Source organism: Canis lupus, chromosome 17 (assembly GCF_011100685.1).
Source record: "Canis lupus familiaris isolate Mischka breed German Shepherd chromosome 17, alternate assembly UU_Cfam_GSD_1.0, whole genome shotgun sequence".
Taxonomy (NCBI): domain Eukaryota; kingdom Metazoa; phylum Chordata; class Mammalia; order Carnivora; family Canidae; genus Canis; species Canis lupus.
In genome coordinates, this window is record NC_049238.1 from 21307918 (window position 1) to 21322646 (window position 14729).

General features: G+C 45.5%; 1 protein-coding gene and 1 long non-coding RNA gene across 7 annotated transcripts; one reads left to right on the top strand and one right to left on the bottom strand.

The window, feature by feature from the left end:
- Positions 1 to 9059: 9059 nt before the first annotated feature.
- LOC119877157 lies at positions 9060 to 11868 on the bottom strand. 2 transcript variants are annotated; one of them, XR_005372255.1, is made up of 3 exons: positions 11677 to 11868; positions 10623 to 11036; positions 9060 to 9109 (listed from the first exon to the last, which is right to left on the bottom strand). It is a non-coding gene; the product is annotated as an uncharacterized LOC119877157 (long non-coding RNA). The 2 variants fall into 2 exon arrangements; XR_005372254.1 differs by lacking the exon at positions 9060 to 9109 and adding an exon at positions 10154 to 10215.
- On the top strand, positions 10840 to 14532 carry DNAJC5G (DnaJ heat shock protein family (Hsp40) member C5 gamma). 5 transcript variants are annotated; one of them, XM_038561082.1, is made up of 5 exons: positions 10840 to 10989; positions 11777 to 11892; positions 12198 to 12411; positions 12630 to 12771; positions 13530 to 14532. In XM_038561082.1, the coding sequence occupies exons 2-5, from the start codon at positions 11780 to 11782 to the stop codon at positions 13574 to 13576; spliced, it is 516 nt and encodes a 171-aa protein (XP_038417010.1). In that variant the 5' UTR covers positions 10840 to 10989; positions 11777 to 11779; the 3' UTR covers positions 13577 to 14532. The 5 variants fall into 5 exon arrangements, with proteins under 5 accessions (XP_038417010.1, XP_038417006.1, XP_038417008.1 ...); XM_038561078.1 differs by lacking the exon at positions 13530 to 14532 and adding an exon at positions 13258 to 13328; XM_038561080.1 differs by lacking the exon at positions 13530 to 14532 and adding an exon at positions 13258 to 13328 and having other exon boundaries at positions 10844 to 10983.
- Positions 14533 to 14729: the final 197 nt, after the last annotated feature.

The following is a 14729-nucleotide window of genomic DNA, read 5'->3' on the forward strand; positions in this document are numbered from 1 at the left end:
GCATTTCCTCCCCCTCCTGGTTTTAACTTGATTCTAAGAGATTTCTATTCTGCTGTCTTTGGTTACTGGTTTACCCACATCCTCTTAATGTCTGTCCTGTCGCCTTAGGTATCAATTCTCCCTAAGGAGATTCCTTAGGCCACTTTGATCAAGTCCCAAAGGGGTGAAGGAAGCAGGAAGCCCTGGAAGTTCTCAGGATAGGTCAGTGCCAGAACAGAGGGTGGCAGAGCAGGTCAGAAGGGGCCTCCTGGGAATCCAGGCTGGAGCAGTTCATATTGGGAGAGAAAGAGAGCAAGGTCCTGAAGTCAGTATTTGGCCGGGCTAGGAATCTCAGACAAGATTGGGAATCCAAGCATTCGGGCAATGGGTTAACACTGGAAAGGTCCAAGCCAGGTTGAAGGGTATAGGCAGAGGTAACAAGAGAGTCCAATTTCCATTCCATTCTCTGCTCAAGTGTTCCTCCAGGAAGCTTTTCTAAACCCCTTCCCCAACCAGGCTGAAGTTTTCCAGTGCTTTTCCAGTGCTCTCAAGGCCCGCTGTGCTTATGTGATGGTGGCACTCAGCACACTGAAACAAAATGGTATGTTTGTCTCTTCACTAGAATACAAGCTTTCTGAAGGCAAGAATTATCTTTCTCATCACGGTATTCCTGGGGCCCCCCAATGGCTGACACATAGTCCTCCATACAGCCACCCCAGAAAAAAAGGGGCTGGTTGTCAGAGTGGAATCAAGATGGAGAAAGCAGGATTTTAGCTGGAGATAGAAAGGATGAGGGAGGGCTAGAGCTGAATTATTACCTCCTCCTAGAGGCTTTCCCTGATTCCCCGACTAGGTTGGATCTCACGTTACATATTCTCATTGCACACTTCTTTTCTTCCTCAGCATTTTTTTTAATTTTTATTTATTTATGATAGTCACAGAGAGAGAGAGAGAGGCAGAGACACAGGCAGAGGGAGAAGCAGGCTCCATGCACCGGGAGCCCGACATGGGATTCGATCCCGGGTCTCCAGGATCATGCCCTAGGCCAAAGGCAGGTGCTAAACCGCTGCGCCACCCAGGGATCCCTCTTCCTCAGCATTTATCAAACTGTAATTACATCATTATTTGGGAATTACTTGTTTCTTTTAAAAATTTTTTTTTAATTTTTATTTATTTATGATAGTCACACACACAGAGAGAGAGAGAGAGAGAGAGAGAGGCAGAGACACAGGCAGAGGGAGAAGCAGGCTCCATGCACCAGGAGCCCGACATGGGATTCGATCCCGGGTCTCCAGGATCGCACCCTGGGCCAAAGGCAGGCGCCAAACCGCTGCGCCACCCAGGGATCCCGAATTACTTGTTTCTTCACTTGGCTTCCAGGATACCATAATCTGGTTTTCCTCCCACTTTACTGACTGCTTATTCTCAGGCTCCTTTGCTGGTTCCTCCTCATCTTCTCAACCCTTTTTTTTTTTTTTTTTAAGAATTTTTTTTTTAAGATTTTATTTATTTATTCATGAGAGATACAGAGAGAGAGGCAGAGACACAGGCAGAGGGAGAAGCAGGCTCCATGCAGGGAGCCCGGCGTGGGACTCAATCCTGGGACTCCGGGATCATGTCCTGAGCCAAAGGCAGACACTCAACCGCTGAGCCACTCAGGCATCCCTCTTCTCAACCCTTTAATGCTGGAATGGTCCAGGACTTGGTCACCCTCTTCTCTTACCTTTCTAACACTCTTGCCCATGGAGATATTATCCAGTCTCAAGGCTTAAAATACTATCTAGAAACTGCAGAAAGCAGTGGTTGTTGAAGCTCTATGATAGGTAGATGAGGGAATCATTGTGCTATTCTATATTTGTTTGAAATTTTCTGTTTAAAAAAAGCTTAACAAAATAAACAGCATCTATACAATGATCCCCAGATCTCTCACTTGAACTCCAGACTCAAATACCCAGATGTCAGCTTGACCTCACTTCCTTAGCATCTACTAGGCACCTCAAGCTTCATTGGTCTAAAACGGAGCACCTGATTATCACCCCATCCCAAACCTTTCCTTTCAGCTTTCCTCCTATGCCTGAACATGGGGACTCTATCCTTTCACTTGTTCAAGCCAGAAACCTTAGAGTTACCCCTGATACCTTTATACTCACCCCACATCCAATCTGGCAGCAAATCCTGCTCCCACCCTGGTCCCAACTACCATCATCTGTCTTCTTGATTACTGCAGTAGCTTCTGTGGTTATATTCATTTTTCTACTTTTATTGTCCTACAATCTATCCTCAATCCAGTGACTAGACCACTAGGCCAGATCCCAGCACCTCCCCATGTCAGTCAGTACCAGCCAAAGGTTTTCCAATGGCCTGCAAAGTCCTACAGGCCCCTCTGATCTCATTTTGATACCACTCTCACCTCCATCCCCAGCCACTCTGGCCTTTGTACAGGTCCTACAACACACCAGGCATGCTTCCACCCTAGGACCTTTGCATTTACTCCTTTACATGCAATGTACTCTGTCAGATGTCTACATGTTTCACCTGAGGACCCACTCTAGGTCTTGACTCAAATGTCACCTTCACCAGCCTTCCTTGCTTATCATTTTAAAAACTGCAATCCCACCTCAAAGATTCTCTATCTGCATCCCCTGCTTTATGTTGCTCCATAGACACTATTACCAACTAAAATACTATATTTTACTTATTTTGTTTACTATCTATCTGCTTTCACCAGAATGCAAGCTCCATGATGGCAGACATTTTTGTCTGTTTTATAAGCTGCCATATCCCCAGTATCCAGAATAGTCTCTGGCACATGATAAAATCTAATAAACATTTGTTGAAGACATTAATGAATGTCTGTCCTCCACACTAGGCTATAATCTATGAGTACAAAGAAGAGTTTGACTGGTTATCATTGTATCCAAAATATTAGGCATGTAGCAATGTTTAACAGATATTTGTTGAGTAAGTGAACTGATTAATGAAAAAGGACAATTCACAAGGGAAAATGGTGCAAGGGCAATGGCATGGAAGGGTCACCTTAGAACAACAGTAAACAATGCACTTGGAGGGCTAAGTTGGTATCAAGTTGTAGAGTTTATTGCCAGATTTTTTTTTATTTTTTTTAAATTTTATTTATTTATGATAGGCACACAGAGAGAGAGAGAGGCAGAGCCATAGGCAGAGGGAGAAGCAGGCTCCATGCACCGGGAGCCCGTCTGGGACCCGATCCGGGATTGCGCCCTGGGCCAAAGGCAGGCGCTAAACCACTGCGCCACCCAGGGATCCCCTATTGCCAGATTTAAAAGGTTGTTTTGCATCCTGTAGGCCATGAGCAAAGAAGTGCTGATGATAGAAGCATTGCTTTACAAACGCTGATATGGCCATATCCAAGGATGAGACTGGTGGTAAGGAGAACAGTTAGAAGGCTAGAACAACAGACAGTGTGATATGGAAATCCTTTAACTGCGATTCTTCAAGACTGTAGGAGCTGAAAAGAAGGGACACATGAAAGAACAATTTTGAAAAAAAAATTAGTAAAACTTTTGGCCTGAATTGGGGAAAAGAATGAATCCACAGACAAGTGATGTTTGGGTTTCTTGAGAATCATTACCTTGGAAATAGCCAGAACATATGCCAATCTCCCACTACCTCCAAACTATATTCCCCATACTGGTTCTTAACAGAGAAACCAAGAGGAACAATCAGTATGGGGAATATAATTTAGAGGCAGCAGGAGACTGGCATGTGGATAATCCTAAACTAACTCTAAAGCCTACTTATGACATCTGAAGCCATAGGCATAGATTGGATCTCCGGAGAGGAGAAAGCACAAGTAGAAGCTTAAAGACCAAACCATACAGAATATCCACAGTCAGGAAATGAGAGATTGAGGAGGGGCCAGAAGGGGGGGCAGGGCAGGAAACTTATTGGAGATATAGGAGGAGAACAAGAATAATGCAGAACCACAGAAATGAAAAGACGTGAAATGTAATAGAAAATGAAAAAAGTGATTTAAGGCCCAAAGCCTTCCCTGAAAGAGAGCTTGGTATTTTTCACTTCATTCAATCACACTGCCCGAATTCTACTAGTTATTTCTTTTATGTTAGTAGGAATGGAGACAGTAGGGTATTAACACTCATTCTCACTACAAGCTAAATTATAGTAGGGTTTTAGTTTTGTTTTTTAAAGATTTTATTTTGGGGGCTCCAGGTCGTGATCCCCAGGTCCTGGGACAAAGTCCTACATCAGGCTCCCTACAGGTAGCCTCCTTATCCTTTCACCTATATTTCTGCCTCTCTGTGTGTGTCTCTCATAAATATTTTTTTTTAAGTAAAGATTTTATTTTTAAGTAATCTCTACACCCAACATGGGGCTCGAATGTCCAACCTGGAAATCAAGAGTCACATGCCCCACTACTGAGCCAGCCAGGTGCCCTTGAATCATTGTATTTTAATCTGATTGCTTTCCACCTAACCTTTAGGGATGAGCTCATTTTATGGAGGTAACAGTTTTCACTAGAAATATTGAAAGAGGGGCAGCCTTGGTGGCGCAGTGGTTTAGCACTGCCTGCAGCCCAGGGCATGATCCTGGAGATCTGGGATCGAGTCCCATGTCAGGCTCCTGCATGGAGCCTGCTTCTCCCTCTGTCTGTGTCTCTGCCTTTTCCTCTCTGTGTGTGTGTGTCTGTCATGAATAAATAAATAAAATCTTTTTTAAAAGTTAGTTTATAAAAAGAAAGAAAGAAAGAAATATTGAAAGAATGGGCACCTAGGTGGCTCAGTCAGTTAGGCATCTGACTCTTGATTTTGGCTCAGGTCATGATCTCAGGGTTGTGGGATGGAGCCCTGCTTCTGCTTGGGACTGAATATGAAGCCTGCTTGAGATTCTCTCCAACTTCCTCTGCTCCTGCCTTGTCCTCCACTCTCCCCCTCACTCATAAGCACTCAAGTGTGCTCTCCCTGCCCCCCCCCCAAAAAAAAAGTATTGAAAGAAAAAGTGAGAGAGGTAATTTTGGAGTTCTAACAGCTTAGGGAGGACTGGTGGGAATATTTTGGATAGGAAGAGGGCAACATGAGGGTGCTGGGTAGGGGAACAAGGAAATGTGGTTCTCTTAGATTCTAAGAGGCTGGGAGAAGGATGCACAAAGAGGATGAAACAATTCCCATGACAATTTGCAAATCTTCCTAGAGGAAGGATCCTAAGTTTTCCCTTCTTCCCAGAGACAAAATGAAAAGCAACTTCTCTCTTTACAAAATTGGGAAGTGACCAGATAGAAAGGATGATGATATGATGATGATGACGAAAATAACATAACACTTACCATGTCCCAAGCACTGTTCAGATTAAATATTTAGTCCTCCTAACAACCCTAAGGGGTACACACTATTATTTCCATTTTACAGGTAAGATAGCTGTGCCCTGTCAGCCTGCCCTTAGCTCTGTAGTCTGGGGTTGCAGGTCAGAGAGGACAGGAGTATGCAGCAGCCTCTTTGGCCTGGAAGCCCTCCACCTCCCACCCAGATGTCTGCCCCGGGGAAGGACGGGCAAACAAACTGGGCCAGTGATATTTTTCTCACATGTGGAGAGAGCATGCCTTCGGCTGGAAGGAGTGAAAGAGGGACATTACCAGACACCATGGAAAAGATAGATATCAACTACAGTTTTGGTCTGTCTATAGATCTCAATTTTATTTTTTTTTTAAGATTTATTTAGGGGGCAGCCCCGGTGGCCCAGCGGTTTAGCACCTGCCTTCAGCCCAGGGCATGATCCTGGAGACCAGGGATCGAGTCCCACGTCAGGTTCCCTGCATGGAGCCTGCTTCTCTCTCTGCCTCTCTCTCTGTGTGTCTCTCATGAATAAATAAGTAAAATCTTTTTAAAAAATAAAAAATAAAGATTATTTATTTGAGGCACCTGGGTGGCTCAGTGGTTGAGTGTATGCCTTTGGCTCAGGTCATGATCCTGAGGTTGTAGGATCAAGTCCTGCATTGGGCTCCCCACAGGGAGCCTGCTTCTCTCTCTGCCTATGTCTCTGCCTCTCTTTGTGTGTTTCTCATGAATAAATAAATAAAATCTTTAAAAAAAATATTTTAGGGATCCCTGGGTGGCGCAGCAGTTTGGCGCCTGCCTTTGGCCCAGGGCACGATCCTGGAGACCCGGGATCGAATCCCATGTCGGGCTCCCAGTGCATGGAGCCTGCTTCTCCCTCTGCCTGTGTCTCTGCCTCTCTCTCTCTGTGTGTGACTATCATAAATAATAAATAAAAATTAAAAAAATATATTTTACTTATTTGAATGAGAGAGAGAGTGGGAAGGGGCCGAGGGAGAGAATCTTCAAGCAGACTCCCCACTTAGCACAGAGCCTGATGTGGGGCTCAATCCCAGGACCCTGAGATCATGACCTGAGCTGAAACCAAGAGTCAGATGCCCAATCGACTAAGCCACCCAGGTGTCCCTAGACCTCAACTTTAAAGTGAGAAGGGAGCTGGTATGTATAAAGAGCAGACACAGCATAGACTCTTAATTCAAAAGACTTGGATCTGGACCTCACTGATTGACTTTGAGCAGGGCCACACTTTCTTCAATTACACAATGAAGGCATTAGATGAGAGTTAAGCCTCTGAGGACCTTTCCAACTCAAAAACTATATAATTCTAGAACCTAGTGGTTGGGTATGACAAATTATGATCTCTCTCTCCCACCGCATATGCTCGAGAGCATATTTTGGGTATAAATATGTCAATGTCTGCTGTCTGTATATGTGTATTCCAGCTATATGACTAAAACTTTAGCTGTTTGTGGGTAAACAAGGGATGCTTCATGGTTTCCTCCAGGAGAGACCAAACAGCTCTGTGAGATAGTAAACTATAAGATCAGTGACTTAAGGGCAAATGACTCTAAAAAGGTTTTGGTCTGAAATCATTCTTTAGCATAGTTATTTTTTCTGTTCTTTTTACAACCAAATCTAATCTAGTTTTGACATCAACCCTGTGGAATAGCACAGTTTTTTACAGAAGAGGAAAAAGAGGCTCCACGATTAAGTGATTTGTTCAGGATCACACAGCTCATTACAGCCAGATCAAAAAACCAAGATCTAGGGCTTCTGACTCTGGGCTTGTGTGTTCTGGCTAGTACTGTGCAGGGGGGTCAAAAGAGACCCTGTGCATAGACACAGAGCAGGTGGGGTCTGTTTCTAGGTCAAGACAAAGTAGAGAGCCTCTAGCTAAAGATGCCAGGCTGACTTGTCTGTCCTCTTCCCATGTTGGCAGCCTACTGGCTGCATTGCCCTTTCATTCAGAGTAGAAGCTCAGGGGACTTAAAGATAATGGCTATTTCAAGAGCCATGAACTATGATTAGAATTAATTTGGGGATTCCTGGGTAACTCAGTGGTTTAGCGCCCGCCTTTGGCCCAGGGTGTTATCCTGGAATCCCAGGATCGAGTCCCACATCAGGCTCCCTGCATGGAGCCTGCTTCTCCCTCTGCCTGTGTCTCTGCCTCTGTGTGTGTGTGTGTCTCTCATGAATAAATAAATAAAATCAGGGTATCCCTGGGTGGCACAGCGGTTTAGCGCCTGCCTTTGGCCTAGGGCGCGATCCTGGAGACCCGGGATCGAATCCCACATCGGGCTCCCGGTGTATGGAGCCTGCTTCTCCCTCTGCCTATGTCTCTGCCTCACTCTCTCTGTGACAATCATAAATAAATAAAAAATTAAAAAAAAAAAAAATAAATAAATAAAATCTTTTAAAAAAAGAATTAATTAGAATGTCAGGGGGCAATGATAAGAAGTAATAACATTCTGGGGCCTCTGGCAAGACGTGGGAGATGTTTACTAACTCTTTTCAGAGAAGAACCTGATTTGCCTCTTTCTCTGGGGTCACTTCTATGAAGCAGGGATGTGATCACACCATCTCTCATGGTTGCCAAGGAGATTGTTAGGTTACAGTGCCTCTGAAAAGGCACACAACGTTTGCTTATTCATTCAACCTACTGACATTCGTTGAGCACCTACAATATCCCAGGAACGGTGTTAGGAACTGGAGGAAAACTCAGACAGGAACCAAGGAGCTCTGAGTCACCATTACTATCTCCCCTACCGCCTCTTCTTAATTCCTTTTGTCTCTTCTCACCCAGGGCCGTATGAGGGAAAATGGTCTCTTTTGCCTTCCAAGTCCCCAGTTAAGTGCAGCCCTAGGGAATTCCTGCTAGGTCCCATCCTCTAGGCCTACATTGGACCAGCAGAGGGCTCCCTCTGCTGTAGCTTGTCCAACAAATCATTAATTCACTTGCTGTGAACCAGGCACGGTTCTAGGTGCCGGGTGAATCATAGTGAACAAAGCTACAAGGTCCCTGCCCTCAGAGAGTTCATTTTGTACTGGGGAAGGCAGATCTTAAATAAATTAACACACAAATAAACATATATTCACAAATTGTGGTGAGTGTGTTATGAGGTGGGGAGAGAGAAGCAGAACCCAATTTAGAAAGCCTATGTGGGGAGACATGAAGCTGAGATTCTAGAAAGATAAGTCAGCTAGCAGACAGCCTAAGGAGGAGTCTTCCAGGCAGAGTGAGTAGAATGGCCTAAGGCCCTTGACTTGGGAGGGAACATGGTGTCTTCAAAGAACTGACAGAAAAGCAGTGCAGCGGAGACCAGAGCAAGCAAAACAGTGGTGCCTGACAGAGCTAGAGTGAGAGGCAGAGGCCAGAACATGCTGGGCCTACAGACTGAGGTAAGGAATTCACTGTAAGTGCTCTGCACTTCTAGGGCCTTCTGCTAGTGTTAGTAAAGAGACAACCCAGGGATGCCTGGGTGGCTCAGCGGTTGAGCATCTGCCTTTGGCTCAGGGCATGATCCTGGGATCTGGGATCGAGTCTCACTTTGGCTCCTTGCAGGAAGCCTGCTTCTGTCTCTGCCTCTGTGAGTGTGTATGTCTCTCATGATTAAATAAATAAAATCTTAAGAAACAAACAAAAAAAAAAGACAACCCAGGTGGGGGTACCTGGGTAGCTCAGTTGGTTAAGCATCTGCCTCCAGCTCAGGTCATGATCTTGGGGTCCTGGGCTCTCTGCTTGATAGGGAGCCTGCTTCTCCCTTTCCTCTGCCTGCTGCTCCACCTGCTTTTGTCCTCTCTCTCTGCCAAATAAACAAATAAAATATTTTTTAAAAAATAAAAAGAAACAACCCGGGTTGCTCTGCTAGCTCTGCCATCCTATGATGGTGATGAAAAGCTGGGAGTTAGCTAGGGTAATTTACCAGAGTACAAATCACGACCACCAACACCACACACACACACACACACACAAATGTCATTTTCAGCTCCTTTGTTTTAGGTAACTGACCTATAAACTCAGAACCTATGAACTGGACAATTGATGCCAAAGGTTTTTTTTTTAAATTTTTTTATTGGAGTTCAATTTGCCAACATATAGCATAACACCCAGTGCTCATCCTGCTATGCCAAAGCTTTTCATCCCCACCCCTATACTGATCACAGATCTACAGAAATAAGTTAGTTAATTCACTGGTCATTGTGCCTATCACACTCCTTAGGTTACTCAGATGGCTTGTATCTCTTGGGATGGAGTGTTGATTTACCCCCTAAAACCTAGAAGAGGGTGTAAATGTGCACAAATAACTGTAATAAAGGGAAGAGAGTGATAAAAGTCACACGAGGTGGAACAGAGTAGTATTATTTAAGTAATAAAGCTCTTTCAAATACAAGCTACAGGAGCTATTGCATGCTCATCTGTAAAGAAAATCAACATTATCAAGTGGTAGTAAATTATAAGTGGTGCAACCACTGCCTCCCATAGTAGATCACAGGAAGCAAAGCCAGGTGGAGTTAGGTGCTCTCAAGCCCTGCAGGTGGGATGTAAATTGGTACTTTGGCTGTCTTTCTGGGAAGAAAGTTAAGAGCCTCTAAAAAATTCGCTTTGATCCAGTAATTCCACTTCCAGGAATCCACCTCAAGGGGGCAGGGAAGAGATTTATTTGAAGATTTATAGACAAGAATTTTATTTTATTTTATTATTTATTTTATTTTATTTATTAATTTTTTTTAAAAGAATTTTCGTTATGAGGGCAGTCCGGATGGCTCAGCGGTTTAGCGCCGCCTTCGGCCCAGGGCCTGATCCTGGAGACCCCGGATCGAGTCCCATGTCGGGCTCCCTGCATGGAGCCTGCTTCTCCCTCTGCTTGTGTCTCTGCACCTCTCTCTGTCTCTCATAAATAAATAAAACCTTTAAAAAAAAAAAAAGAATTTCCGTTATGAGATTATTCTCTATCAAATGGCTAGAAACAACTTAAGAGTCCAACCTGGATAATAAGAATACATGATACATCCTTAGATATAATATTTTCTGAAAAGTGGTAGTGACTTTTTGAGAACTCAAGATACCATTTACCACTTAAGGGAACGTGCAAACTAATAATTACAATATAACAGGATAACTGCTGTGACAGAGCAAGATGGGAACAACTGGAGGAAAGAGGGAAGGAGTCCCAGGATATTCGAGGTGGATCTTAAAGCACGTGTAGGAGTTTGAAGGCAGAAGGGAAAGAAAGGACGAAGTGGAGACGCCTATATTCTGCAAAAGAAGACTGGGAAGGTAACAGACCGCTTGAGAAAGGCTTGCAGGAGCCATACCTTTCATACAACCCCGGCGTGCAAACCGATAATGTTTCGTCAAGTGAGTGCAGGAGCCCAGCCCTGCAGGTGACTGGTGAACCTCTCCCAAGGCGGAAAGGTTGGCCCGCGGCCACGCCCACCGGAAGCGCTGGAAATGTCGTGAGGCCGCTGGCACAGGGCTAATCCCTGTGCTCAGGAGCGAAATAAGTCCCAGGGCTCACGTAGCCTCACCCCTAGATTTTCCAGCGGCGCCAAAAAGCGACCTGGAGTGTTGGCGCAGCGCGCAAGCGCAGTTGGCCGCTGGCCCTCGGCGGTGTGAAGTTTCACACCCGGATGGAGGTTGGGTGAGGCCTCACCAGCTGAAGAGAGCGACCCTGAGGTAGAGGTAGAGCACCAGGCCGAGCAGGGAGTCCACACGGAGCCAGAGGTCACCTGGGAACCAGAGTATTCCCTTCTGAGCATGTTGCCTTGGCCCTCATGGGCCACAGCCTCCCAAGCTGTCTCCCACTGCCCGGGGTCCTGCTCCCCGGTCTCAGGCCGGTCGGGGCCCCCACAGTTACCCCTTTCGCTTTGGTCCTCATCCCTTGAATCATCACCGTGTTCTCCCCGCTGCCCCATCTCTGAGGTTTGAGAGCAGAGGCCAGGGAAAAGAAGAACGTCTCTGGCCTTGTGGCAGCACTGCCACTTTAAGACGCCTGATTTCTCTTTGGTGGCTCAGGGTTTGGTCTGAATTGTTTCTCCCTTGAAAATTGTGCCTCTCCCGGCTTCCTGACCCAACCTGTTCAAGGACAGCGCTGCCCTGGTCTTTCCAACCCAGCAGTGAGCTTGGACAGGGCCAGGGCTGTTTGCCTAAGGTACTAGTAGTTCCAGACAAAATCGCTCTCTTCCCATGGTTTAGACCTCCCCTTGTCTGGAGGGCTGTGTAGCTGAAGGACGCTGGGAAATGCAAGGAGATGTTTGCTCTTTAACATTTGAATTTAGATGTCTTTTCTGGTCACCTGCACCTTCCTGCCAGTCACAGAGCCCACTCATTGTTGTCTTATACTTGTCTCTTTGTAGTCATTTTACCTACCTAGACCCAGAAGGCAATGAGTTTCCTGTCACTGGAAGTTCACTCCTCTGTGGCCTCGCCTGTGGAAGTTCTCACAAATGCTTCTTCCCCTCTGACCCAGATCATGTCTCATTTGGATGAAGCAGCCCGCCAGCTGTCCAAAAGTGGGACAACTCTCTATGCCGTGCTGGAGCTGAAGAAAGGTGCCTCACCTGAAGACATCAAAAAGGCTTACAGGTTCAAACATCAGCCTCTTATTAAACCCCAGAATTCCCCGCCGCCTTAAGCCCTTCTCTTTCTACCTTGCTTTCTGACCCATTAAATCCTCACGCCTTCACTTTGGGTCACATGGGGCCATCATCCATTTCAATGTGGCATGGCCAGGAATTTAGATGTGGGCTGCTTGCCTCCCTCCTTTGCGCCACATCTCATGCATTCTTCTTTTCATCTAGAGACCTATCCCTGTCATTCATCCTACCTCCTTCCCCAGCCATTCCCCCACCATCCTCTCCCCACCCTCCTTTTGGGTATTGCCTGGGTAGGAAACTGGCCTTGAAGTATCATCCAGACAAGAATCCAGGGGATGCTCAAGCAGCAGAAATATTCAAAGAGATCAACACAGCCCACTCCATACTGAGTGACCCTAAGAAGCGGAAAATCTACGACCGGCATGGCTCATTGGGAATATATATATATGATCACTTTGGCGAAGAAGGCGTCACGTACTATTTTACGATGAATAGTTGTTGGTTCAAGGTATACAATTGTTCCTAGTCCCTTAAGTATAAGGAAGGAGGAGTGGCCCTCCTCTTGTCCAATAGCTGACCCTTCTCTCCCAGGACAGATCCTTCTGTTTTCTCATTTTCTTGGTGCTAAGGGGATTGAGGGAGGGGAGTGAAATGGAACTAAGAACTGCTGGGTTGAAAAAAAAAAAAAGAACTGCTGGGTTGAGGCCATCCTTTCCTACCTTTCAGACACTTGTCCTCCTGTGCGCTCTGCTCACCTGTTGCTGTTGCTGCTGCTGCTGCTGCTTTTGCTGTGGAACACTTAAGCCACCATCTGAGGAGGTTGCCAAAAGATATCAGCAGAATGTCCAGAATCAGCCTCCGAGGTCAGGTGAGAGCCATAGACAGATTCTGAGGTAAGAGCTGGATTAGGAATGAAAGAAATTGTTGGGGGTGAAACTCTGAACACCTAGTGTGGGAGTCTCAAGTCAGTTTTGAGGTAAAGTGAAGAAAGAGAAGGGGATATACTCTGAGGGGCTTATGCCAAAACTGATGGTTTGAATGTAGTATTGGCCTCTCATGACTGTTAGGCTAAGGAATGGGGTGGCAATTAAGGTAAGGAATGGTGGGAGAGTATCTAGAAAAGGCAGTAGTTGAAGACAAGCTAGTGGATGATGTTTATTGCCTTTACTGGGAGGGGAGATGAGGTGTCTGAGGAGATCATCTCCATCCCAAGGAGTTAAAGTGAGGCTTGACTGAAGTTCACTCTAGTGCCACCTAGTAATGCTGATGTGTAACTGCAGGGTAATGGTTTTCTCACCACTATATTCAAAATTGTTACTAAGTAATTGTATATGTTTTTCAAATTCCATCATAGGAAACAAGAGAAATTTTAGAAGAGGGGAAGATGATAGCGAAGATGATTTCTAAAATATGAAGAGGAGTGAGGTATATATGGAAGCTAAAATGCAGCAATAATCAAAGGATAAGAAAAAAACATACACTAACTTGTAATGAGTCATTAGTAGAAAGTTTGTATCTTATACTATAGACTTCAGGTGTTTATATCCTTACCCACAGGGGGCTTGCTTTGAATTCTGGGTCATCGTTCCTTCTGGTTAATAAGATGCCAACCTCTTTTGCCCACAGGTGCTGACCCAGCAAAGGGTGCCTGCCCATCCCACTGGACACGTTGAAGAGAGGAGCAAATAGCCCTGTCCTGACATTGACCCTGATTTCCCCCTCTTTTTTTTTTTTATAAGCATCCCAACTTCGGAAGCATTGATGGCATCTATCCCAGTGTGGATACCACCTCTGTCCTTGATGATACCACTGACCCGGGCAATACAAGGCCACCCAGCTATTCTTTTTAGCTCCAGTCCCAATTTTAATCTGTTTAGATAACAGCCCTCCCATCCCTACCCTTATGACTTCTCAGACAGTGGTGAGCATTCTTTTTCCTGTGCACTCTTTTTTCCTGTGCCTTGGGATTTGAGCCAATTTCAGCTGGTAGGGGCCCTGAGTCACTTGTAGTATCTCCACCAAGATCCTGATAACTGAGCAGGGTGGTTCCTATCCCAGAGCTACTCATCAGCTAACCCTCCTTTGTTGCAACACTGCACCAAGAACTTTTAGCATCAGCCTCATTCCTATAACCAGCACACCTTTCTGGGGCTGGTCTCACTTCTCCTGGTGCCCATGCACTTGATGTTGTCAGCCTCATTCTATGCCACCATGACTCAGCTCAGGCAAATTATGAATGCATTTGAGGTGTAGAGGTAGTTATCTCACCTTTGGATTCTGTCTGGACTCCACCACAGCACAACACTCCTCACCATGGGTCCTGTGGGCTGACCAAAGTTCATACATCAGTGGTTGCTTGCCTCCATCCTTTTTACCACATCTTATGCAGGCTTATCACCATATATGTTGTTCTTAAAATGGGCATGAAACATTTTATAGGGAAAAGATACTACTTTTACAGACCCTTTCCCCACTCGTGCCTCTTCATATTGCCTGTTTGGTAACCTCTCCACACCATTTATTTCCCATCCACCCAAGGTCAGAACTGAGTAACTCCTCAAACTTCTCTCTCCTGACTGGGAGAGGGACTAAGAAATGTCAGTAAATAAACGATCTTTTTTGTCCAACCCAATGCATTTGTTGGACCTCAAAAAGACGAATCATGCCTGGGATAGAGCAAAAGGCCCATGGGAGAAAAAGACAGAGGGTGGGTGCCCCTATCTGAGACCAGCCTGCTTTGGAAAGGAGGAGTCCAGAACAACTATAGAGTTGGGGCAGAGGCTTCCTGGAGCCTTGTGATTATGACTTTGTCAGTGCTCTAAAATT

Coding starts and splice junctions, on each gene's coding strand:
- DNAJC5G (XM_038561078.1), top strand. CDS start 11,780: ATGTCTCATTTGGATGAAGCAGCCCGCCAGCTGTCCAAAAGTGGGACA. Junction 11,893..12,197: donor GACATCAAAAAGGCTTACAG/GTTCAAACATCA, acceptor TTGCCTGGGTAG/GAAACTGGCCTTGAAGTATC. Junction 12,772..13,257: donor GAATCAGCCTCCGAGGTCAG/GTGAGAGCCATA, acceptor ATTCCATCATAG/GAAACAAGAGAAATTTTAGA.